This window comes from Marmota monax, unplaced genomic scaffold (assembly GCF_021218885.2).
Source record: "Marmota monax isolate L192 unplaced genomic scaffold, Marmota_monax_Labrador192_F-V1.1 WCK01_AAM20220418_F8-fsc00017, whole genome shotgun sequence".
In the NCBI taxonomy this organism is placed as follows: Eukaryota; Metazoa; Chordata; class Mammalia; order Rodentia; family Sciuridae; genus Marmota; species Marmota monax.
The window spans coordinates 22,901,237-22,926,455 of NW_026695241.1; the positions used below are offsets into that span (position 1 = coordinate 22,901,237).

The following is a 25,219-nucleotide window of genomic DNA, read 5'->3' on the forward strand; positions in this document are numbered from 1 at the left end:
AACATAGGTTAGTATTTCTGCTTTGTTCTTTCTCATCCCCCCTCACAAAGAATGTGAATGATAGGGAAAGGGAAGGAAGAAACCAAGGGAACATGATAGCAAGAAGTTCCATGTAGATTGCCCCTAGATGGCATATGGGAGAGAACAGGGCCAAGGGTTCACGGGGGCTGAGGGCCCTACTCCCTGTGAAGACTGAGAAGCCATGTGTCAAGACTACAGCAAAACCAAGACAGATGGCAATTAAATGAGCCCAAGAATGATCTTCTCCAGTATTGAAAATTCACTTTAAGTGAGCTGTGTCAATAAACACCCTGTGCAACTATCTGTAGCAGTCCTGATTAATGACAGATTCCTGTACCCCAAAGAATGCACACTTCCTTGGAGGATATATTTCCCTGCAAATGTTCAGTCTTTTTCTGAATAAAATACATGCCTTCTGCTCTTCCTCAGTTGGAGCCACACAGTCAGAGGTGGGAGAACCATGAATGGGAATGTGGTTTTTGGCTTCATTTCATTTTGTTTGGTTTGGAGCTAAACAACAGTTTGGGTATGGAAGAGACCAGGCATGCTGGATGCAGCAGTCTGCTCCATTTGATATAGTCACAGTTTTAAAGGAATGTCCAAAATGCCTGATCTGGAATTTGGAAGTGACCCCCTTTGAGGAGGAACTTAATCACCATAATTCCTGGATTGCAGCATGGTCCTCTGCTAAGATAGGCTTCAGTGATATGCCTGGCCCTGCTTCCTGCAGAAGTCATGAGAAGTAGTATACAGAACTCCAAACCACTGGCTCTGCAGCTTAAAGTTGAATGACCCCAGCCAAGTCACTTTATCTGCCTGAGCCTCTTTCATTTATAAAGCAGAAATAGATAATCTCTCCCTTTTGTAATTCATAAGATTTTATGAACATAATAGTTATCCCTTGGTACCCACAGGGTTGTTTGTAGGACTCCCTTATATATCAAAATGTTGGCTACTCAAGTCCCTTATAAAAAATGGCACAGTATTTGCATATAACCTACACATATCCTCCTTTATACTTCAAATCATCTCTAGATTACTTATAATATCTAAAATAATGTACATGCTAGGTAAAGAGTTGTTACAGGATATTGTTTAGGGAATAATGATCAAGGAAAAAGTCTGTCCATATTCAGTTGCGGATGTAATTTTTTTTTCTGAATATGTTTGATTGGAGATTGGTTGAATCCTGAGGTGGACCCCCCCACACACACACACAGAGAGCCCACTCCAAAATGGAGAGCATTCTTGAGGGAAATAGGAGTCAGTGTTACCACAGAACACTAGCACGGGTGGTTATGAAGCCTTGACAGCCCTGCTAGCCTAAAGACCAGAAGCAAGTAGCTCCCCAGCTAGAGTCTCTTCTTCCTTCAAGCCTGGTGGAAAGAACCCGGTCTGAGAAGAAGAGACAGACTGAGCAGAGACTCTGGTTTCCCACTTGCTGCGGAGCCCCAGGCACAGTTTACCCACCGTAAGCCCCTTTCCTTGTACACTGAGTGGGAGGAATCTGGCAGCAGTGCCCACACCCGAAGCACTGGCCCAACGCCTGGCGCAACGTGCATCCTGCCGAGACGAGAGCCGCTTGGACACTGCCTGCGAAAGGGAGGTCGCCAGCCAGCAGGTGGCATATCCTCCTGGGATATTTCAGAACACACAGCTCAACACTTCCAGCAGCTCAAGATGCTCTTTTTAAAAAAAAAAAAATATATATTATTATTTAAGAAGCAAACAAACAAAAGTCTCATCAATAATGTACCAATATGTATTATGTGACCCCTCAGGGAAACATATTATTCAAGGGGTGAATGGCAGAATTTTAGATTATTTATAGCACACAAATGTGCAGTGCTTTCTAAATCATCTTGTATGCCCATTCCCCAGTGAGGCCCTCCCTGGGTTGCTGGCACCGAGTCAGCACTACACGGAATCACTGGGTCTAGGTTCCTATGGAAATATTGTCCCAACAAGAACATTTGCAGATGCTTTTTCAATCTCTTCCAAATCTCCTAAAACAGAGGCTGCAAACTTCTCTGTAAAAAGCCGGTTAGTAAATATTTTAGGCTTTGCTGATTATACGGACAATCTCTGTCACAACCATTCAACTCCTTCTTGGTAGCTCAAAAAAAAAAAAATCATAAACGAATGGTGTGGCTGTGTTTCAACTTGATATATGAACACTGAAATTTGAATTTCACATGATTTTCACATGTCATGAAAGATTGCTTTCTTTTTATTTTTTCCCAACAAGTTCAATATATAAAAAATCACTCTGAGCTTGAAGGTTATAAAGCTGGCATGGGGACAGATGACGAGCTGACAGGTGTCCTGTAGTTATAACAGGTCCTCAGCCACAGTAGATTTCTCTTCATTTACTCACCTCTCTTTCTCAGCAATGCAGTGAAGTTAATGATATTAATAACTTGCTTAATGGGAAAAGAAGCTCACTCCCCAATCTCTGCCCAACAGTTAGGTTTCATCGTTTGTTTCCTTGACTAACTCCTTGAAGGGGCTCATCTGTTCCAAGTCATGCTAGTACCAAGGTCATACTCTCCCCCTGGGCAGTTTTATTGTCATCTGTGCACCTTGCATTGGCCCTTATCTGCCTCACAACTTCTCACCAGAACAATAAAAAATGGTGGAAAGAGAAGTCTCCTTGGGGTCCATAAGTAGACAGACATGCACCTTACTTTCACTGAATCTCTCTTCTTTTCTGCCTTCCAATGGACTTTGGATAATCCCAATCGATGCATCAGCCAGAGTTCAGTTTACCACATATCTACCATAGTAAATACAGAAAGGAACCCCAAAATGATAGCATACCTACCCTGTTTATAAAACATAAAAAGAGGTAAAACTTCAAAATGATTTTCCTTTCCTTTGCTAAGACAGACAGTGCAGTGTGGTAGGTAGAATAATGCCCTCAAAAATCTCCACATCCTCATCCTCCAAACCTGTCAATATGTTACCTTATACGGTAAAGGAGTTTGTAGGTGTGGTTAAGGACTCTGAGAGAAATGCAAATCAAAACTACTCTAAGATTTCAGCTCACTCCAGTCAGAATGGCAGCTATTATGAAGATAAACAACAATAAGTGTTGGCGAGGATGTGCGGGAAAAGGCACACTCATACGTTACTGGTGGAACTGCAAATTGGTGCAGCCAATCTGGAAAGCAATATGCAGATTCCTTGGAAAACTGGGAATGGAACCACCATTTGACCCAGCTATCCCTGTCCTCGGTCTATATCCAAAAGGACTTAAAAACAACATACTACAGGGACACATCCACATCAATGTTTATAGCAGCAAAATTCACAATAGCTAAACTATGGAACCAACCTAGATGCCCTTCAGTAGATAAATGGATTTAAAAAATGTGGTATACATACACAATGGATTATTACTCAGCAATAAAAGAGAATAAAATCATGGCATTTGCCGGTAAATAGATGCAGCTGGAGAAGATAATGCTAAGTGAAGTTAGTCAATCCCAAAAAGCAAAAGGTTTTCTCTGATATAAAGTGACTGACTCATAGTGGGATAGGGAAGGTGAGTATGGGAGGAATTGATGAACTCTAGATAGGGCAGAGGGGTGGAGGGGAAGTGAGGGGACAGGGAGTCAGCAACGATGGTGGAATGTGATGGACATCATTATCTATAGTACACGTATAAAGACATAAACTGGTGTGAACATACTGTATATACAAAGATATGAAAAATTGTGTTCTATATGTGTAATAAGAATTATGATGCATTCCTCTGTCATGTATTTAAAAAATAAAAATAAAAAGACTCTGAGATGGGGAGGTTACCCTGGATTTTTCTATGTGGGCTCCATGAAGGCACAAGATTTCTGTAAGAGAGAGGCAGGAGGGTTGTAGACAGGGAAGATGGGGAGATGGATGCAGAGGTTGGAAAGATAATGGGCCATGAGTTGGGGAAGGCAGGCTGACTCCGGAAGCTGGAAAATGGAAGGAACTGGATTTGCCCCTCTAGTCTCCAGTGGGCTCACCACGCTGCTAAATCACTGTAGACTTCTGATCCACAGAAGCGCAAGGGGAAAAGCGTGCTTTGTGTTAAGGTACCCAGTTTGTGGCAATTTGTTACAGCAGCAATAGGAACCTTGCACGTTGCAGCTTCTGAAAATGTTACAGATAAAGAGGCTGCACAGGTTTTAATAAGTCAGTCACCCGATCTCACCACACCTAACCCTGAAAAGCGCGAGAAAAGTCTACTCCTCTGTCATGCCGGGTCCCTAAACTCCCAAACTACGGAACATTGAAATAAAACTGAGGTATAAAAGGGAAGGTTGAAAGGGGTGAGTGGGCAGTTAGAGAACACTGCAGTCATATACAAAAAGCATTACCCGAGAGGACTGCAGAGGATGAGATAGAAATGGAATGTGACTGTATTTATAGCAAAGCCTGCCTCCCCTCTCAAGTATGTGACAGAAGAGCTGTTTCAAAGTTTTATTCTTCAAACTTGGCTGCAGAACTTGGCTGCTTCTCAGAACTGTGCTTTTGTATTTAGCTTTAAAATATAAGAAGCAACCCATGGTTAAATTGTAGGCAGAGGTGGTACCGGCAGGAAAAATGCTGTGGGGAGTGGAAAGAGGTTGAAATGTTATTCTTATTTAGTTAGCTGCTTATGAAAAACAAATCGAGGATAAAATAACAAATGGCTTGGAAAAATTCCAAGTTGAAAATTTCTGAGTACCCTGACATCAAGGGTGGTGTTGCCACAACGCTATCAGACACTAGGATGGAGGTATAGTGAAGAGGCAGAGAGTAAAGAAAACACTAGCCCTGGCTGTCAGGAATCCCCTCACTCATGTACTGTAGCTCAGTGGCACCAGACATTTTTGAAAAGCCCAGGGTAGTCCAGTCTGACCTTCTAGAAAGCACTATAAACTAAGAGTCATGATCTAAGTCATGAGTTTTGATCTAAGCATTCTAAGTTTTGCTATTAATGCCAACCAAGAAACTACATAATCAAATCATGGTAGGTTATCCACATAGAATACTACACAACCTTCAAAATTGACAATGATGACATCATATTATGGCACAGATTAATGCTAAGACACAGGACATAGGGAAGCATAAAATAGGATGCATGCCATGATTACCCACGAGGTGAACATATTATATACTTCTGATACAAATTAGAAGACTGGAAGAAAACAGGCCCAAATGCTAATTTTAATCATATAGGCATCATAGGAATATATGAGATTTTTTTTCTCTCCACTTGGCGCTAGGAGTCTTTTGAAAATGAATTACTACTTTTAAAATGGAAAAAAACAACTATTTTTTCAAATGAAAGGAAGAAAGAAAATTGGTTGGCAGGAAGCTCAGTTTTACCAATATCTTACCATATGAGTTTGAGAACTAAAAATGTTTATGTTTTCTCGCTTCAGAGTCCTCATGTGAAGAATGAGGCTATAATTACACCATATACATCTTCTATATGTAGGACAGACAGCCCCCGCTCCAGGATGACTTGACTTATGAGTTTTCAACTTTGGGACAATGTAAAAGACACATGCATTCCATCGAAAGCATCCTTTGAATTTTGAACTGGGCTCTTTTCCCAGGCTAGCAGCAAGTGGCACAAGTCCCCTGTGAGGTGGGGCAGCAGCAGCAAGTCTCAGCACCCAGTCAGCCACCCTGCAAGGGGAAACAGCTGGGACCCTGCAGTGTGCTGCTTTGCCACGGTAGGGTGCAGGCATTAAACGTATCTTTATTTAGCATATTTTCAATTTATAATAGTGTTATTGGAACAGAATCCCATCATAACTTTATGAGCACCTGCATTATAAAATAAACTATATTATAAACATATGGCTCCTCTCCTCACATAGCATCCATTACCTGGAATGATTTCTTGGCTCGTTTCCACTGGGCCAAAGCCATCCCTTTCTAAAAGACGCAATTCACATCTTCAAATCTCTTCCTCCTTTGTAAGCTGCACTGTCCACATCAATTCTCTTAGAATTATTTACAAACAGCTTTGATATTATTTTACATAACCTGATTTCTTCCAAAAAGCTGCAGGCTTTCAAACAAAGTAAACATAGATTTAAATACCGATACCAGCACTTGATGCCAGTATTTACTCCTTGCAATTCTGTTTCCCTGTCTATAATATATGGGGAACACCACCTACCTAACAAGCTATTCTGGTGATTAAGTGATTCAATATGTGTACAGTACACACCACAGTATCTGGTACATTTATTATGGCCCATAAATGCTTATTTTCTTCCTTAATCCTGCAGCACTCTTGGTCTCCCCAATTACATTGAAGCCTGCCTAGATAGAAACTGTGTACTATGCTATTTTTTATTCCCCATGCAGTGTTTTTTTCAGAAGCAAATGTTCAATAAATATACTATCTCTTGATTTGATTTTTGCAAAAAGCACTGAGATTCAGGCAGAGACAGACTAGAAATTGTTATTTGATTCAATCATTCCCCCCAAAAAAGATATGCTTCCTAACCCCTGTACTTATGTGCATGACCTTATTTGGAAATGGGGTTTTTGTGGATATAATTAATTAAGATGAGGCTGTACTGGATTTGGGGGTGGTGGGGATCAACTCCAATGACTATTGTCCATGTGCAAACATGGAGGTAGGTACACAGGGAAGAAGGCAAATATTAGAACAAGGAAAGAACCTATAAGTCAAGGAACACAAGGATCTCCAACAACCACAAAGAGGTAGGAAGGGGCGGGGAAGGGTTCCTACCTAGAGCTTCAGAAAGAAAACGGCCCTGCCACACTTTGACTTCACACTGTGAGAATCAATTCCTGTTGTTTTGAACCATAGTTTCTGGTTCAAATATAATTTATTGTAGTAACCTAGGAAACTAACACGGAAATGTTCAGAAATGTTGTACTGACAGATAGATACAAGCTACTTCCTGTTTTCCAGACCAAAAAGCTTCCTGGAGCCAGGTAAGATTTTTTTTTTTTCTAGGTAAAGCATTTGTTCAGGTCCATTTCATATTAGAGTTGTTTTCCTGGATATATTCCCTCTTTGTAGACTCCTGTAGAACGAGGTTAGGTGAATAAATGTCATTTGGTTACTGTGGTGACATTAGGCCCAGTGTTATCCTCCTCTTGCTATTTTCCCAAATGATGTCACCATCAGCCAACCAGGCCCAAATCCTGAGCATAATCCTTGAATCCTTCTCTCTCTTCCTCAACCTAAAATTAATCACATGCCAATTCAATTATTTTCTAAATGTGCTTAAAGTTTCTCTCACTCTTCTTCATCTCTAAAGCCACCACCTTAAATCAATAATGTTCAGGAGATGTCTCTTAAAAACACTTTAATAGCAAACTGAGGCTCTAAGAAACATATCTGTCTTACTTCAAGTCAGTATTCTTGGATTCCACTTCTGGTAACAGCTAACTAGATACTTCAGAATGACCTTCTTCCTCAGAGCAATCAGGAAGGCTGAGAGCTATTCTGTTACATATGTTTGAAGGCATCCAAGAGCAACCAAGGGAGTACGAATGTGTGAGGATATGATCTGAAAGAAGAAGAAAGCTAGAAAGGTGAGCCTGATGATTTGAACTGCTTTTTCCTCTCAAAGGAATCACCCATTTCTTAAGCAAAAAGCGTAACCGAGAAGTGGAACAGAGAGACTCTAGCAGCCCCATGGTGCTAAAAAATTAGAGGTCAGAGGGCTCTAACGAGAGAAGCCTGAATGAACACCCAGGTTTTAATTGGAAACAGAGGACTTCCTACAAAGAAGAAAGGTGATATGGAAATATACTAGTCCTAATAAGAACTAAAGATCAGCTACAAATAATACCTGGCTAGATTAAGGTAACCTGTCCTCATTTTAACTGACTGATATATTTTGAAAAAACTAAATCCTTTCAGGAGTAAGATAACATTCACTTAGAGCTTTGAATTCTCTCTCCAGTGTTAGTTGTATAAACAATGCCCAGAACGTCAAAAAAAAAAAAAAAAGTAACTAGAAATATGGAATAAGAGAGGGATAATTTTAACAGTCTAGCAAGTAACAAAGATTTTTGAAGTATCAGACATAGACTTTAAAATAACTATGATTTTTTTATGTTTTAGGAATTAAGTGACAAAATAGAGAATTTTGGCAGGAAAGTGGCAGCTATAATAAAAGAATTAAATGGAAATCTTAGAACTTAAAAAAAGCAATAACTAAGGTTATGAATTCAATGGGATGGATTTAACCACAGATTACCTAATCAGCTGAAGATAGAATTAGTGAAGTGGAGGACGAGTCCCTGGAAAATATACATATTGAAATACAAAACAACAAATGAACTGAAAATACAGAAAGAACATGAGGAGCATCTGAAACTCAGAGGGGAAAAGTGATAACATATACACCGAGTTCCAAGAAGAGAGGGGAAAAAAAAAAAACTAGGCAAAGACAATATTAAAATTTTAAAGTCAGTGGCTGAGAAATTTTCAAGCACCAAATTAAAAAAGTAATAAGGAGAACAAATAAAAGAAAGAAAATCACAATTCAGTAAAATTGTTGAAAACAAGGTAAAAAAACCTAAAAATCTGTAGAAGGGAAAAATAGATTACATTCAAAAAAGCAACAGTAAAACTTCCAGTTAACCTCCCGACAGAAACAACAGATGACAAGAACAATGACAGGTATCAAAGTATGGAAAGAAATAACTGACAGTCGGTAATTCTGTATCTAGAAAAAAAAAAACATTTCAGAAACTGAAGATGAAACACAGACATTTTTAGCCAAAAACTGAGCAAATTTATCTTCATCAGATCTGCCCTAAAGAATATTCTAAAGGTGGTTCTTTAGACACAAGAAAAATGACCCCGGATATGAGCACCAAGGTATAGAAAAGAATCAATAGAAAAGATTGCTCCTGGGCAAATCTATATAACCATCATATTTAACAGATAAAATTAATTTTTTATTTTTAATAAAAAATAAAAAATGACAAACTCTTGAAAGTTAAAACACACACACACACACACACACACACACTTTTTTCACCCTGACCCTATCACACAATACCAGTAGACATCCTCCTTTTCAAGACAATCATTAGATCTATCAAAACAGTGATCCAATAAACTGTGGCATCATTCCAAACAGGAGTCCTACCCACTCTAATGACTTAACTAGCTGTCTTTCAATGGATATTTCTTTCTAGTCTTTTGATATTATTGGCCACAGGGCTATCGATATTCTTTTGGAGGGGGTACTTGTCTAGATCTCTCTCTTTGCATATACTTTCCATCCCCTCGATAGAATACATTTTTAGACTTGAGAAGGCCGACCCAAAAGATTGTTCATTTCCTCTTTTCATTTGTATTGGCAAACTAACAGAATCTTTAAAAATAACCCTCCTAACTCCCATGATTTTAAAGCTTACTTTTATTTTTTTCCATTCACAGCCATCTATTGGCTTTTAATTTTTTTTCGAAATTGTGCCAATAGGGAACTTCTTCTTTGGTCATTCAAGTTCTCCACTGCAAAGGAGTGTCAACAGCAAGATAAACTGCCAATATTAGCAAAATCCTGCCCTCTTTGAAATGAAAAGAGGAAAAAAAAATGGGAAGATGAAATGAAGCCTTCAACAGACCAAAGGCTTTTCAAATTAGAAAGTTATACTCACGGAAACACATCATATTAAACTATACTGAGCAAGTCCCCACTGTAAAAATACCCTCCCTTTCACCTGTGGACACTGATACCATAGCCTGGGACTTGCCTGCCTGCCTGCCTGTCTCCTGCCAACCAAGATAATATGATGGGAAGGTTTTCTTCCAGCAAGTCTAATCCTGGGAGAAAAGGAAAACAGAACAGTTTCTTTCCTAAGGCAAAAATTTAAAAAAAAAAAATGAATGAAAGGAATCTTAAAATGCAGTCTGAACAATTGAGTGAGTTACCCCAAACACCCTCTGAAGTTAGTCCTTGGGAATTTTATTTAATGTTAAAAAAAGAAAAGAGTGAAAGAAAGCAAGCCATAAATATTCAGGACCAAAACAAGCATTTGTTTTAAGCATTCAGACTTACCTGTTTTTATGGTTTTTGTCTGGGTTAACATTGTCAAGGAAATTAAAAGAATAACAAAAGAGGTTAAGAAAGAATAGATAGTAGTGTAGATTTCTTTATTCTTTATTAGGAAAGCCCTAGAAGGTTATAACTGAAGAATATTTTAGAGATCACCAGCCTAAATAACCCTTCACTTTGCAAAAGACAGAGTTGGACTTAACAGGAAGTAGAATCAACGGCAGAGCCAAACATGAGCTGGTACAAATTCAGTCAGAATACATACCCTGCTATCTTGGTGCAGCTACATACTCTTAGCACAACACTCTTCCTGTATATACATACGGGGAGAAGGGGGATAGACAATCCAGTTCTAAAGGCTTGTGGTTCAAAACTTTGTCCCAGGAGACTGAGAACTCTCAGGAATAACATAGTGAAGACCCCTTGTCTTTCTTCCTCATTACCTCAAATCCTCCCTTCAGCTTATCAGTCACCAAGTCCTATTGATTCTGCCTCCAACACAACCGTCAAATGTACCCCCTCATCTATATTACCACTCCCACAGACAATGGATGTCATTTGTCCTTACCTGAATTCCTGGGCATTCTTGAAACTGCTCTCCTGACTATACTCCCACCATTTCTCTCACCCTCTTTCCACCCTGAACTCCCTCCACACTGACCACCCCATAAACCTCCACCATGAACCTACCATGGACTTCCCTAGTTCAAATGCCATTCTTCACGTTGAACATATAACTTCTCTGCCTCCAATCCTTCCATGGAGAATTTTCCTAATGAAGTAAAAAAGGGCCTCACGGGTTTCCCCTGGCTTGTGGGATAATCCTGCATGAGTCAGAATCTTATCAGCAAACAGATGGTAGATAGATAACAGCACAATTCAAGAGAGATTTACCTCCAAAAGCACCAAGTATAAAGAAGGAACAGGGTAGAGAGGAACCATAAACAAAACAAACAATCAGAAAACCTTGTCTAGTGGAAGTAGAGCCATATATTGTGGAAGCTTCCACAATGGTTCACAATGATTTCCTTGATTCCAGTGCAACCTATCAAAGTTAGCTCTCACCTAGGGCTGGACCCAGTGACTTGTTTCTAATATAAAAAAGAGATGGGACATCTTGTCCAAAATTGCATATCAAAGACTAGGCCTACTATCACCCACACCCCTTCTCTGCCTCTTCTCTCTTGTTCACTGTTGAAACAAGTTGCCACAGTGTGAGCTGCTCTATGGACAGGACATGTGACAAGGAACTGAGAGTGACTGCTAGCCAAAAGCCAGTGTGGAACTGGTGTCATCACTCCAACAGCTTTTGAGGAACTGAACCCAGCCAAGGACCTCAGGAGAGAGCTTAGAAGTAGACTTTTCCCCAGTTAAAACTTTAGATGAAACTGAGATTCCAGCCAACATTTTGACTGTAGTCTTTTGAGAGATGATGAGCCATAGGAACCTGTCTGAACCCATGTCACTAACCCACAGCAACTGTCATAACAGATCTTTTGTCTAAATCACTGAATTTGAGATGTATAATAAAAACTAGAGCTACCTGAGGGCCCAAAGGATAAGTAGAGGAAAAGGAAAGCTGTCAGGAGCCAGAAGAGAACACTCTGCCCCAAGAGCATCAGTGACCTTCAGTCAATGGATACAGCCAGTGCCAAGACCTTGCAGAGAGAGCACCAAGGCAGGAAATATCCTCTGGTTTCTCTCCAGGCTTCTACTGACCATACTCAACTGGAAACCCAAGGTCACAGGAGCCCTGCAAATGTAGTCCACATGGCTCAGTTTTCTGGAGCAAATGAGAGCATGTAGAGAGGTAGAATGTGGGTGTAAAGGGTGCACAAAGGGAAGACATCTATGCAGCATCGAAACTCCCTGACATGAAGCATGGGGTCTTTCATGCCTGGCCCTAATCTACCTATCCAGCTTTATTTCTCAACCCTTTGTCATGGAAATCAAGGTCCATGGAAAGAACCACGTGAAGTTTACAGAACTCAGTATAAAACATCACAGCTCTGCCCCTTTGCATGTGCCAGTCTTTAAGTCCCCTAGACATTTTTCCCTTCTCCACCATGTCAATCCTGTTCATCTTTTAAGAATGAAGGCAACTGCCAAATCCTCCAATGTCTTCTACAACCTAATCACCCCCTTCTGGTGTGGCGTCCAGGACCCTTCTATCTCCTCCCAGACTCCTTGGCTTGCCTCTACCAACACGGAAATTGTCAATCACCCATCTTCCCCCTATTGGCTTGTGGGCTCATTCAAGACTCCGCCCTTAAGTTGCATTCCTGACATCTAGCAGGGTGATGACATCAATATACATTTGCTGGTTAAATGGTTTCCAATCCTTGTCCTGCCTTGATCACCAGGATTTGCAGGTTCCCAGACTTAGTTCTGTCATTGCCCTGTATGAATTTGAAGATGTCCTTATATCTAACTTTTTCTGTGGACCCCACCTCTTCAGGCTCATTTCCCGCTCCTTGCTGTATACCTCTGCCTCTGAAACTAAAACAGCATTATGTTTACTTTCTGGAAGTATGTCTACACTAGCTTCTTCCCAGGACTTTGAGAGTTCTCAAATATGAGGGAAAGAGACCTTGGGATATCAGAGTAAAACAAAGGTTAGACTCAAATTCCTATAGAAAAGGAATCAATACCTAGAAATTAACAGGTAAAGGAAGCCATCAGTGACAAAGCTGTGGAACCATCCCATGACATATAAGAACATCAATTTTTTCTCCTTCTTTTCAGTCCCCTAATTCACCCATGACACTAGGTTACTGACAATGTACAGTGTTGCTACTTAAATAATTGTTGCTGCTATCTATATAACATAAAATTACTACTGCATAATAATTGTTCAAATGTCATAAATGTTATTAACAAGTCAAAGAAACAAGTTGCCACCAAGGAGACAGCTTGGTTAACTTTCACTGTTGAATGTTAAATCATCACAATTAAATTGTTTTTTTTTTCTTCTAATGCCTGACTAAATTTGGTTGAGCCTTAGTGCAATTTAGGTTATCTTAGATAGATTGTCTAAAATATTTCCAAAAAATGTTCAAAAGATCTTTAGAATGTATGTCATCTCACAGCATTGTTTTGATATCAGCCATTAATTTCTGAGAAGACTAAAAGTTTACAGAACGCAACTTTGAAAGCATTGCAGAAAGGTATTTGCACATTATTTAGATGAATTCCCTCACATTACAAAAGATAACGTGAAGCTGAAATAATATTTTATTTATTAGGTCAGGGTTGGTTCGTGAAGTTCATATTTTATTCTTCTTTCTACCGTACATGGACACTGAATGTATTCTTTTTGTGAAAGTATTTCATAATCGGTAAGGAAGGAGGAAAAGAATACACAAGAGAGAAAGACAAAACAAGAAACAGAGATAGGAAGTTCAAGTTCACCCTCAGAGAGCCAAAGCAGTAGGAACTAATGCTGGGATCTACCACCCAGAGCCCCTAGCTCCCTGTTCAGCATTTTCCATCACAGAGTACTGCCTCCTGACCCGGAACCAGGTCAAGGTAAGCTAAAATGTTCTCTTCCATTCACCATCTAAGAGCCCCGAGTTCTACTAAATCAAATTACCAGTCTAGTTTGGAAATTTGTTTAGAGACATTGTTAACAATACTCAGAGGAAAAAAAATCAAACAAAATCAGAAAGCAATCTACTCTTATTCAAAAAGAAAAAAATTCCTAGTCATAAAAGGGAGTAAACAGTTCAGAAAATCTTTACCCAAGAAACAAGACATCCAGTACGTGGAATACAATGTTAGCATGACAAATAAGAGAAGTGAACCTAGGTCACATCCCTGAGGGTAAGCATCAAAGCCAAAGATCTGCCGCACATATTTTCATTTATTTGACTCAGCCAATGGCTGCTGAGCTCCAACAATGTGGTCATGGCACTTTGTGGCTGATAAGAAAGTGACTTCATCAGATGCTACCAAGAACTCTGACCTGTACGATCAGGCTCCTTGGACCGTCAGAGCCTCGCTAGGCAATTGCTGGGGAGCCTTAAGCAAGTTATTTCGGCCTCTCCATACTTTCAGTTTTTTCACATGTAAAACAAGGGTGTTAACTAGAAAATCTATAAGAAAAAACTACCAAAAAATCTTTTGCTTCTAGCACTATGACAAGAGCTCTGTTCTTCCATACCCTAAGAGGTCTATGAATCATTATGAAATAAAATATCCAGTTAAAAACACCTATTTCACCATGACTTGGCAACACCTATGGTACCTAGAGACTAACAAAAACTAAGTAAGTGCCTTTCAAACTTAGTTCGGCACCAGATTCTCCTAGGATTTCTTTAAAGTTCAATTTCTATGACCCAGCCCAGACCTATTAAATAAAAATATCTTGAGGAGGGGGTCTTTTGAGGATTAGTGCTTCTCTAAAAGACCCCTAAATGATCATTTCAGATATTGTCACCACACTGGGCAATTCAATGACCCAGGATACTTAGGATCTGGGAATATGAAAAAGGCTGACGGGTCTGGGTGTCTTAATGAATAATTAAAGTTTCTTTTAAATAGATCTTGAATGTGACCAATACATTTTTTATACACACCTCCAATCCAAAATGTGAATATGAAGGATGAAAAACTAAATGAGAAAATCTGCTCAAGTCAATAAATAAATCATGCCTTGGGAAAAGTACAACTTCTCAGTTAATGACATGAAAACATGAAAAGAAAATGAAGAATGTTCTCAAGATTGTGGGCCTACAGATCCCACCCATCATTACTCATGTGTCAGAAGGTTGCCATCCTAAATGGTGTTTGAAAGTGACAACAACCTGGTTGACAAGAACATCTTATGTATGTCAAAAGAGCTGGAAGAGAGGTTTTTAAATGTTTTACCACAAAGGAATGATAAATGTTTGAGATAAAGGATATGCTAATTACTGTGATTTGAGCATTTCATAAACTATACATATAGCAAAACATCACATTGTATCCCACACATTTGTGCAATTATTATGTCAATTAAAAATAATAAAAATCAAACATCATGAACATGATCCTCCCACTTATTATTCAGATGCTCTACTTCTCTAATTTGGCTTTTTTTCTGAATCAAAACAACTCAGCCCAAGCAAAACTTTCACACTGAAAACGTCTGAGACAAGAGAAGGAAGCAACAAGCAAGAGAAAGAAAACAAGAATGAAAGTGAAATTTTCAAAAAGGTAAATTTTAGTTGCAGTTACCTAAGAAAGGGTTTGGTTTTATGGGCCTCAAATTTGAAAAAAAGAGATCACAGGGACAAACTATCGTTTCCATAGAAAATGCTTTGAACTGATCTTGCTTTCGAGATTGAACCTGAATGACACCTCAAGGTTAACTTCCTTCTGTGGGTGTAAGCTTTGGGTTACAGCCAAAGGCCTGGAAGCACTAGAAGTAGAAAACCATGTGACTCTCTCCCATATTTCAGGTATACCTCTGTAAGTCCAGTGAGACAGATTCACCAGGTTAGAAATGGTTCAGGGGCCTGGACACTGTACAACTTTTCTTTCAGATAAATGGAACAGATTCAGTGAATTGCTTTTAGAGAGGAATTAATCTAGCAAGGAACACAAACACATACATACCCCTGCAAAAAGTGTGTCACAAGGAAGCAAGATACATTCCCATCCCTAGTGGCCATATCTCTAAAGAGCCACAATGATTGATAAGTTTGTTTCTCAATTTAAAAAGCAAAAAACTAGTAACACCCTAAGAGTAGAACTCAAGTTCTCATGAAACTATAAGAATATCTTTCCTTTCAACATAATACCAAACACTCTAGCAGAAAGGAGTTTGGATCATATGACCTTTATATTTCCTATTAACCTTTAATAATACACAGATTTGTGATTCCCTAAATAATATAAAATATTTGTATTGTTTGCTTGTGTCTTAAAAAGGCAACTTACTATATATAAATTTACTTCAGTCAACTATTAACAATATCGATACTTATACATTCTATAATTTATCTTCTCTCCAAGGATCACTGTCTCTATAAGACTCACAGATAAAAAGAAATATTCATTACATACCACATTATGTCCAAGTAGCATTAAGGTAACCCATTCCCACATCTATAGAGTGAATAACCTCCCAATAACCTTCATCCCCCTTTTTCCCTTTTATAGGATCAAAAAAGTTAAATAAATTACTTAAGGTCACAATGCTAGAAAGTGATAATGTTGGAATTTTAACCCAGGCCTAACTCCAAAGCCCACGCTGCTACTAGCCTAGCACAGGGCCTCCTAGTTTAGGGAGGAGAAGGAAACAATAAATAAATGTCTTCCTATTATTCTGTATGTTTCACTAATTTCTCAGCTCCGTTAATCTATAATAAGTTTTTCCTTACTATACTTTAATAAGCATACTTCTTAGAGATGGATTCTCTCAGCATTCAAATTAAGCAAAAAAAAAAGCAAAGCAAAAAAGTACAGAATTTTATACCCAGAGCAAGGATAACATGAGAGTTCAATTTTCACAAAGAAAAGAGAAAAATTACCTGTGTTGATCATCCAGGTATATCAAGTTCAACATCGTCCATATGATTAACGTAAATTCAACAGAGTTGCCAAAGGAACCAAACCCAGCTGGCGACTCGGATGTTTAATGAAGTGAATCAACATTAACCCATTTCCCTTATTAATATGTAATACATTTTCGCACACATGTAGAAGGAATGATTTCCTTAAGTATATTGTTTGCAAAAAATAACTTCATGTGCCTTATTTCCTACTTTTAAAACATCTTCTTCTGAATTCCCTATTTAAATTCACAGCATCAATGTCTATCACCCAAGGTCAAAAACATAGTCATTTTGACTGTCTACTTGCCGCCTAATTCCATATTCATTCAGTTTCAAGTTATTTTTAATTCAGACTCTTCACTCCCTCTGATCAGTCCCTCTCGATTCTGAAGGGAATTGCCCCGCTAGATTAGTGTCTTCCTTGCCCTTTTCACAGACACAGAAACATCCTTCCCAGAGCCTGCACCCTGTCTTGACAACAATCCATTTGGCACACAGAGGGCAGGACTTTCAATCCCAGAGACATATGGATTTTACAACTCTCAGCACACAAGTGTTTTATGATTAAACTGCTCATAACTCTACAATCTGGCTTTGTCCAGCCTCTCTCTGCAAAACTTTACCTCTGTTTACTCCTTGTTTTTATCCCTATGCCCAAACTAATCATTTCTGCTGGCTGTTTACTTCCCATAACTCTGTGCCTTTGCTGAACAGAGAAAATCCCCTGCAATGTGCTTCCCCCGCCCCTGGGCTTTCCCTATTCAGCAACCCTATACCTCTTTTAATCCCAAGTCCAAAGACCACTTCGCCATAAGCCCATCCTGACCTGGGAAGCTGGGAGAATTCTCCTCTTATTCTGAGATAATGTAACACTCTAATCAGAAGACCTCTGTTTTGGAAAATTAATGCTTAGACTCTATTATGGTTATGTGTATACGTCTTCTGTCTCCTGCCAACTGGAAGCATTTAATGCAGGCATACAGTCCATATCTTGTACATACTATGAGAACAAAGAACTTTCAGTGGATGTATCATACATTACACTGTAAAGGCCTTTATGCTGAAGGAGAATACATCTCCACTGGCATTGTTTAGACAACCTTCAGGCTTAAACAAAACTAAATAGAATAATATTTTTTCAAGTATTGAATACTGAGTTTTTAAGTATGATCAAACCTAATTTCCTTGAATTTGAGAATTAGATCATCAGAGGATATGAGAAGAAAATACTTATTTATCATTTAATGCAGTTTGGGAAGAAGACCATTTATCTTGCTGTCAATCACCCGTCAACCCTTACAGAGAACAGACACACAGAGCTGGCCTGCAGAGTGTTGAAGAGGCCGTCCGTCTTACTTTGCAGTAGACTATCATGTTGGGAGAACTCTCCTCTGGATCAGCAATCCCCACTGCTCTTTGATCCCCGGATCCCTGAGCCATCCTGAGTGTCTTCTCTCACACTGTGAAAATAAATGGATACACCAGTAAGCCATGAAAGAATTTTTTTAAATAAATTTTTTGAAATGCAAAAGAACTAAGTATCTTTTGGCAGTTGCCATGAAAACAAAACATAATTTTTATTTTTCTGATTAATTTACAAGATATTTCTTTAAAAGTTAGGGTATGTTCTAATCCCAAATATTCTTCATTTTCAGCCCAGAGTCCTATACCTAGGGGCAGATATATGCCATCTTAAGCTCCTGAAGACAAATGAAGACAATCATTTTGATGTTGATTTCTGTCTTACCAAAGCCAAATTTCTGATTAATTCCATGCATTAAAATGTGAATCTTTAATTATGGAAATGCAAATCAAGATCCCAAGGAGATACTACTCCATTTTAACATGGTTATAATAATAAAAAAACAAAAATTCAAAAACATAAGTCTTGTCAAGGAATGGGGGAAATGAGAATCCTCATTTGTTGCTGGTAGGAATAGAAAGTGGTACAGTCACAGTGAAAAATGGTTTAATGGTTCCTCAAAAAGTTAAACAGAGAATTACCATGTAATCTAGAAACTCCACTTCTAAGTATATAGTCCCAAAACCTGAAAACAAATATTCAAATACTTGCTCTTGAAGGTTCATAGCAGCACTGTTCATAAGAGCCAAAGAGTGGAAGCAACCCAGATATCAATCAGTGGACAAACGGATACACAAAACATGTATGTATATCTGATGGAAGATTATCCCACCATAAAAAGGCATGATGTTCTGATACACTTCACAATGTGGGCGGATTTTGAAAACATTATGCTAAGCGAAAGAAGGCAGACAGAAAAGGTGAGATATTGTAAGAGTCCATTTATGTGGATTATCCAGAATAGGCAAACCCAAAGAGACAGAAGACTGATGGTTGTCAGCAGCTGGGGAGAGGGCAAGAGGGAAGGGGGTCACTGCTCAAAGAATATGGAGTCTCCTCTGGATGATGAACTAGAAAGAGGTGATGGGTCATAGCATTCTCTGAATATACTAAACACCAGTGAATTATATGTTTGAAGATGAAGCAAGTTCAATTCTTGGTGTGACATTATACCTGCTGCATGACCTTAGGCAAGTTAAATAACCCACGGGTACTCTTTGTTAATTTCCTACCCTGAATGTATCAGATACCTGCTGTATGCTCAGAACCATGACAACACCATCCTTTTACATTGACTCTCATCAGTGAAATGTGAATTCCACAGTGACCTTGTAGGTAAGGGTCAAAAAAAAAAAAAAACAACTGAGGGATGAAGGACAGCTTAAAGCCATAAGAGTCCTTTACAAATGTTATCACTAATCCAAGAGCCTGCCTGAATTATTTGCACAAAATTCATAGGCTTTTCATCAAAGAAACTTTTATAAATACCATACCTAACCAAAAAAAAAAAAAAAAGGCTATCCACTCAAAGTAAAAAACTCAGGAAATATTCTATTATGAAATAAATTGGTACCAAAGGTCATTCCATAAAAATAAATTTGGATGGAAGTTGGAGAGACAGGAATTTGTAATTTACACAAAGAATTTAATTGCCCAACATATCCCATTTGAATGATGTTGCCGGCTTTCTTCATTATTTGTGAATTAGAATGTATTTTAAAATTAGATTATATGAAAAAATAAAGAGCATCATTGTATTACCTCCACTCTCTGTTATATCAGTATTTCCATGAATAGAGTACTACATGGAAACACTGATTATTATTCTAATCAGTGGCTTTTAAAGTTAAATGAACAGCACACTGTTTCATTTTTAAACAACTACTTAGTTGCCTCCTCCTTTGCCCTAATACAGAATATAACAGAGCATGAAAAACAAAAACCGAATCCATTTATGTATGCTCATTTATCTATGTAACAGAGCCCTTTCGGGTCTCCATTGCTTTATTTTAAAATGAACACTTTCTCTTTAATAAGCCTATTCTTTTCCACCTAGAAAACTGTGCAATAATAGCAAGGTTGGAAATGACCTAGAAACAAATATCTCAGCCCTCCTTCGCCTTTCCCCAGCCAACCCCTCCCACCAACAGAAGCATTTCTGTTGTTCAAACAGACTGATGTTCCAGGACCTGGTCTGTAAACTGCTCAGTGAATGCAAAGAGTCTATGTTAGGAAATTTAGTGAATCTAGTATTCACTAGAAAAGATTCTATTTTTGGTTTCTCTATCAACTTGTTTTGAAACTCAGACAAGCTGCTTAATTCTTCTGTGTCTAGAAAGAATCTTTTCTAAAATAGGAATATAGCTACCTTCTAGTCCATATGTCAACAAATGGAGAGAAGTGGACGTGAAACCTATGTAGGTAAGAATTTTAGAATTCCATTCACTGGCTGTAACGCTGAGGCTCCTAAAATTAGAGAATCAGGTTTTCATTCATTACAATATGCTGTAAAATATTTCTTTTAAATAAAGTGCAGCAGAAATAAGTAGGAATGTTTTAAATTTAATGTAGTAAAAAAAAAAGACCTTCTCCATTTTCTGTATGTATATTACACTTGTATACTCACAGTTGATAATCCAGGGACTTTCATTACACTATTCAAAGAATGTAATAATTTTTCTGGAAACACATAATAATAGAAAAAATAGAAAGAACACATGTTAATCATATTAATTTCCTATAATGACTCACAGCTAACAAAAGAGGAAAATTGAAAATGTGCTCAGACCATGCGTGGTACAAACTTCGAGAAGATACACCTTAGTGGTTACAAGTTGGCCTCTGTCATTGGATCTGACCCCTGGCCTCCTTGCTCACTAGCTGTGTGATCTGGACTACATTACTTCACCTCTTTGTGCCTTTTTTCCCTTGATCTGTCACAAACCACAGTCCCAGCATAATTTTTAATATTTAATATATCTCCACCTCCAGGTCTGGTCTGCAACTAACTAGCTGTCAAAACCAGGTCAAGCTGCAGCTTCCCCAGACCTCAGATGGACATAAGCTATGCAAACCAGCATCCTTAGAGCTCCCACCTCAGAACTTCAAAATTTCTGACTTACTTAGCAACGACATGCTAGAATGTTCCATGCCATCTCCCTTCTGTCTGCCTACATCCTAGCCCATCTCCTCTACTTGTGACAGCCCTTGTGCCGAACTCAAAGAATCACCCAAATACTGGGATAGAGATTCTCGGTCCCACTCATCCTCCCTCCTCATAAAGCATTTCCTGCCATACCACTGCTCATCTCTAGGTTCCAGGGACTGTACATGTAATCTTTGGGCAAATTATTGAGCTCTCCTTTCTCAAGGCTCCCTGCTGGGTCCTGGGGAAACACAGGCAAAGACTCACAGAGGTGTTCCTTAAGATGTTCAGAGCCCAGCAAGGGTGACAGGTGCAATGGATACTGCAATGAGCATGTGCTCAATTCTGATGGCTCAGAGCAGGAGGAGGTGACAACTGAGATGGGAGTGGAAGGATGACCATGAGCACCTGAGGTTGGCAGGGTTTGCCATTCCATCTATACGACAGTAACCAGGCTTAGACATCGGAAGCCCCAGAAGTAGCTCAGCACTGTGCTAGGCACTGGAGAGAAAAAAAAAATGAAGACGACCCGATCTCAATGAGATTAAATGAGAGACAGCCCCAAGCGCAGAGAGTGAGAGAACAGGGATTCACACCCATCTGCATTCAGGGTACTTGGTGTCCTTGTGTATCAGGGATTTCCTCTACCAGAAAGTCAGACCTGCATGGGCAGGTGCTCTATCAGTGGGGTTCATCCCTCTCTCTGGACACCTAGAAAGTGATCTAGCACAGAGCAGGCACCCAAATATTCTGAATGAATGAACATTCATCTGGATAATATGTCAGAAAAACTGCCCACAGACCCAAGACCCACGCGTGCAATCACACGTGAGGATTTTCCCCAGGGCTTATGGACATGAGCCAGCTCCAGACTCAGGAATCCACTTCTGGAACACAAGCAATTTGGATAAAAGGGACTATGTGGGAAGGGTGGTGAGTATAGCAAAGGGGGCGACCACTTAAGCATCTAGGACACAACTGATGAGCAAATATTTTGAAAGTCAGGACGGTGCCTGCGATTTATGCATTTGTAACTCACAGTTACAAAAATGCTTGCTATTTTCTTTTTTTTTAATATTTATTTTTTAGTTGTAGGTAGACACAGTATCTTTATTTTACTCTTATGTGGTGCTGAGGTTTGAACCCAGTGCCTCACACATGCCAGGCAAGCGCTCTACCTCTGAGCCACAACCCCAGCCCCCTCTTTTCTTGATAATAGCAGCCACTCTAGAGCAAAGTCCAAGGTCCAGCAGAAAACAGTGCTGAATAGAGTGGGAAGGAAGGACCTCAATGACATAGAAAGACAAAGGGACTTGCTTGGAAGCTGTCTTGGCCCTGGTCTCACTGAGCCACCTAGGAGACCTTAGTGAGTGATTTCCCCAGCCCACACTTCCAGCTCTTCACCTAGAAGATGAGAACGCTCTACTAGCCAAGGTTGTTTCTGAAGAGGGAATAGGGTAATGCACATGATGACTGTGGCAAATGACTGTTGGTTTAGGCCAGTGTTGGGGTGAATGAATTTCCCTGGCCACCTGTGTCAGAATCCTGGAGAAGTCCACCCCCACCCTCAGACAGTCCAACCCTGGGCATCTGAGGCTGAGCCTTCAGCAATACCACAACCTCCTCAGGGGATCCTGATGAAGCCCTAAGAGGAGGACAACTCCAGTTACATGACAATGTCACAAAAATCATTGTGGCATACCGCTAAAAGCCTTAAACATCAGGTCTGCCACTTTTTGTGCCCAGTCCTCAAAACCTTATTCAGAGAAATGTCATGTAGGAGACATCACCAAACCCTGTCATATAGTCTGAATATTGATGGTGCAAAATAAAAATTCCTGTGGATTTTATTTCCTGTCCTCCATATTCTTTCAAGTTCACAGCCTATTTAAAAACCAATGGATTTTTTTTTTATCAGCAATGTTAAGCACTCAAGAAAAAAAAATTACATGATGTGTGCTAGCTCAGTAGTACAAGCTTGTTTATATAGCTCTAATCTGATTGAGTAGGCAGGAACCTCCAGGGGAAAGAAGCAAGAACAACAGCTCTAAAGAACAAACAACTCTCTCTGTTGCAGCAGAGTCTGCCAACTTGACATTTCCTATACACTCAAAGTTCAAATGCTCAATGACAGATCGAGTGTGTTTCCAGTAGTACACCAGTAGGGCTGAAGGCCAATTTTGGTGGCATTGCCGGTCACCCAGTGTTAGACTGGGATAGAACTACGTGATCATTTCAGGACTTCAGACCTGAAAAATTCAATGGTTCCCAAAAGTAGGTTAGCCTCAAGAATAACCTGGGAGAGAATTTAACATGCAAATTCCTGGTTTCCATGTTCTAGAAACTCTGATCCAGTAGGCCTAAGGGAGTCCCTGGAGATTTAGAGCCCTAATGCTCCCCAGGTGATTTGGAGGCATAGCCAGGTTTGGAAACCACTGACCTGGATTCCATTCACCTGATACCTTCATCTCATCCCCACATCGCCTCACGTTGGGCAGACATGCATGCTAAGGGCAGCTCCTTTCAGCTTCCCTTGTATTAAGGTCCAATGTAATGAATAAAGCAAGGGTCCCTAGAGTCAAAGAACTGGCTCTCGATCCTAGCCACATCACTTGTGTACTGCGTGATCATGAGCAGCAGAGGCAGCCTCTGAGTCTCTGTCTGCTCTTCTGTAAAATGGAACAAATGCTAATCGCCCTATAGCAGAGGTTCTCAGCCTTGCCTGCTTATTAGAATCACTTGGGCAGCTCAGTCAGAAACTGCAATAGGTGGATGGTATTACTCCTCCTCTGCAGATGAGAAAATAATGGAGACTTGAGACCATAGAGTGACTTGCCCAAAGTTGCACAGCTTAGCCAAGGAACTAAAAATTCCACCCCAGACTTAAACCTGGATTTTTTTTTTATCAGCAATCTGTCAGTCTCAGTCTCCAGTGAAACCACCTACAGCAAGTATTTAACACAAAAGCTGGTACACAGTAGGTCCTCCACTCATCTGAGTTTCCTTCATTCTACTTTCTAGAGTGTCAGAAGGTGACTTCTCCATGCTAATCCAATCTGAAGACATAAATAAATATCATCTTACCCAATTGCTGCAGCTCTCTAACAGCCTGAACAAATTAGTCTACTGAAGCCACATATAAAGAAAAAAAAACTTGATTTTGTATTCCCTATGTTAAACAAAGGTCCTAAAATGTAAGCTAGGAGGGAGAAGTGAAAAGTTCACCACTTAACAGAACCTACATGGCCCTGGGAGTTGCTCATGGTCCTGCGCTCACGGTCACTGCAATTTGCTGATGAAGGTCAAATTCATCCAGGCATCTTCTCATACCAAGGCTCTGAACCCCACACTGCTCAGAACACCCCCAGCCCCACTGATTCCCTGTAGACTCTTCCTGCCCTTTAAAGTCTTCTGTAAATAATATGCCCCTCTGTCCCTCCACCCCATCTCTGAATTTTGACCTTTGGTGACCTTAGTGGAAACCTGCCTTCCCCCTGAGGACATTCATCTCCTGCAGCTTGGTATCCACAACCCAAATATCTCAAGACCAGGAAGCATGAAAGGCATTCCCTTGGCTCTCCACTGCTGCCTTAAAAGATTTCCCTCCCTTTCTTCTAGACAAATTCCAACACATGCACCGCCACTCTGCCCACCTTCCCTCCTGCCAGCTCATTTACCCAACACTCACTGCAAACAGTCTTCAAACTTACTTAGACACTAACCTACAGAAACTATAGGTTATTTTAATTTCCGTGGCTACTTTTCCCTCTGCCTTCACTTTCTTCTCTCAATGGCTCCAATGTGATAATCACCCATAATTACTCTTATGCAAATATCCTCCATCCCCACACCTATCTCTTTCTGTCTCATTCTGTCCTGGCAAACCTCCAACCCTAACCCTAACTCTAACCCTCCCTCCCCTTTGCCCTATCCAAAGTTCCTCCATTCCTTCCCATTATGGATCATCATCCACATATCAGACAAAACATTCCACATTTGATTTTTTGGGGATTGGCTTACTTTTGGGGGGGATTTCTTTTTTTAGTATTCTGTAGTTTTCATTGCAGAGGTCTTTCACCTCTTTCATTAACTTGATTCCCAAGTA

The 25,219-nt window shown here is 39.7% G+C and overlaps 1 protein-coding gene across 9 annotated transcripts in view; it reads right to left on the reverse strand.

Moving 5' to 3' along the window:
- Window positions 1–25,219, reverse strand: part of Rgs6 (regulator of G protein signaling 6) — a 608,576-nt gene that overhangs the window by 566,988 nt on the left and 16,369 nt on the right. For 8 of the 9 annotated variants that reach the window (XM_046440972.2, XM_046440971.2, XM_046440977.2 and 5 more), the window contains exon 2: window positions 17,963–18,066. In XM_046440972.2, coding sequence (XP_046296928.1) covers window positions 17,963–18,046 — 84 coding nt within the window. In that variant the 5' untranslated portion in view covers window positions 18,047–18,066. Of the gene's footprint in view, window positions 1–17,962; window positions 18,067–25,219 lie in introns of those variants that run through there. The other variant, XM_058577725.1, reaches the window with a different exon arrangement.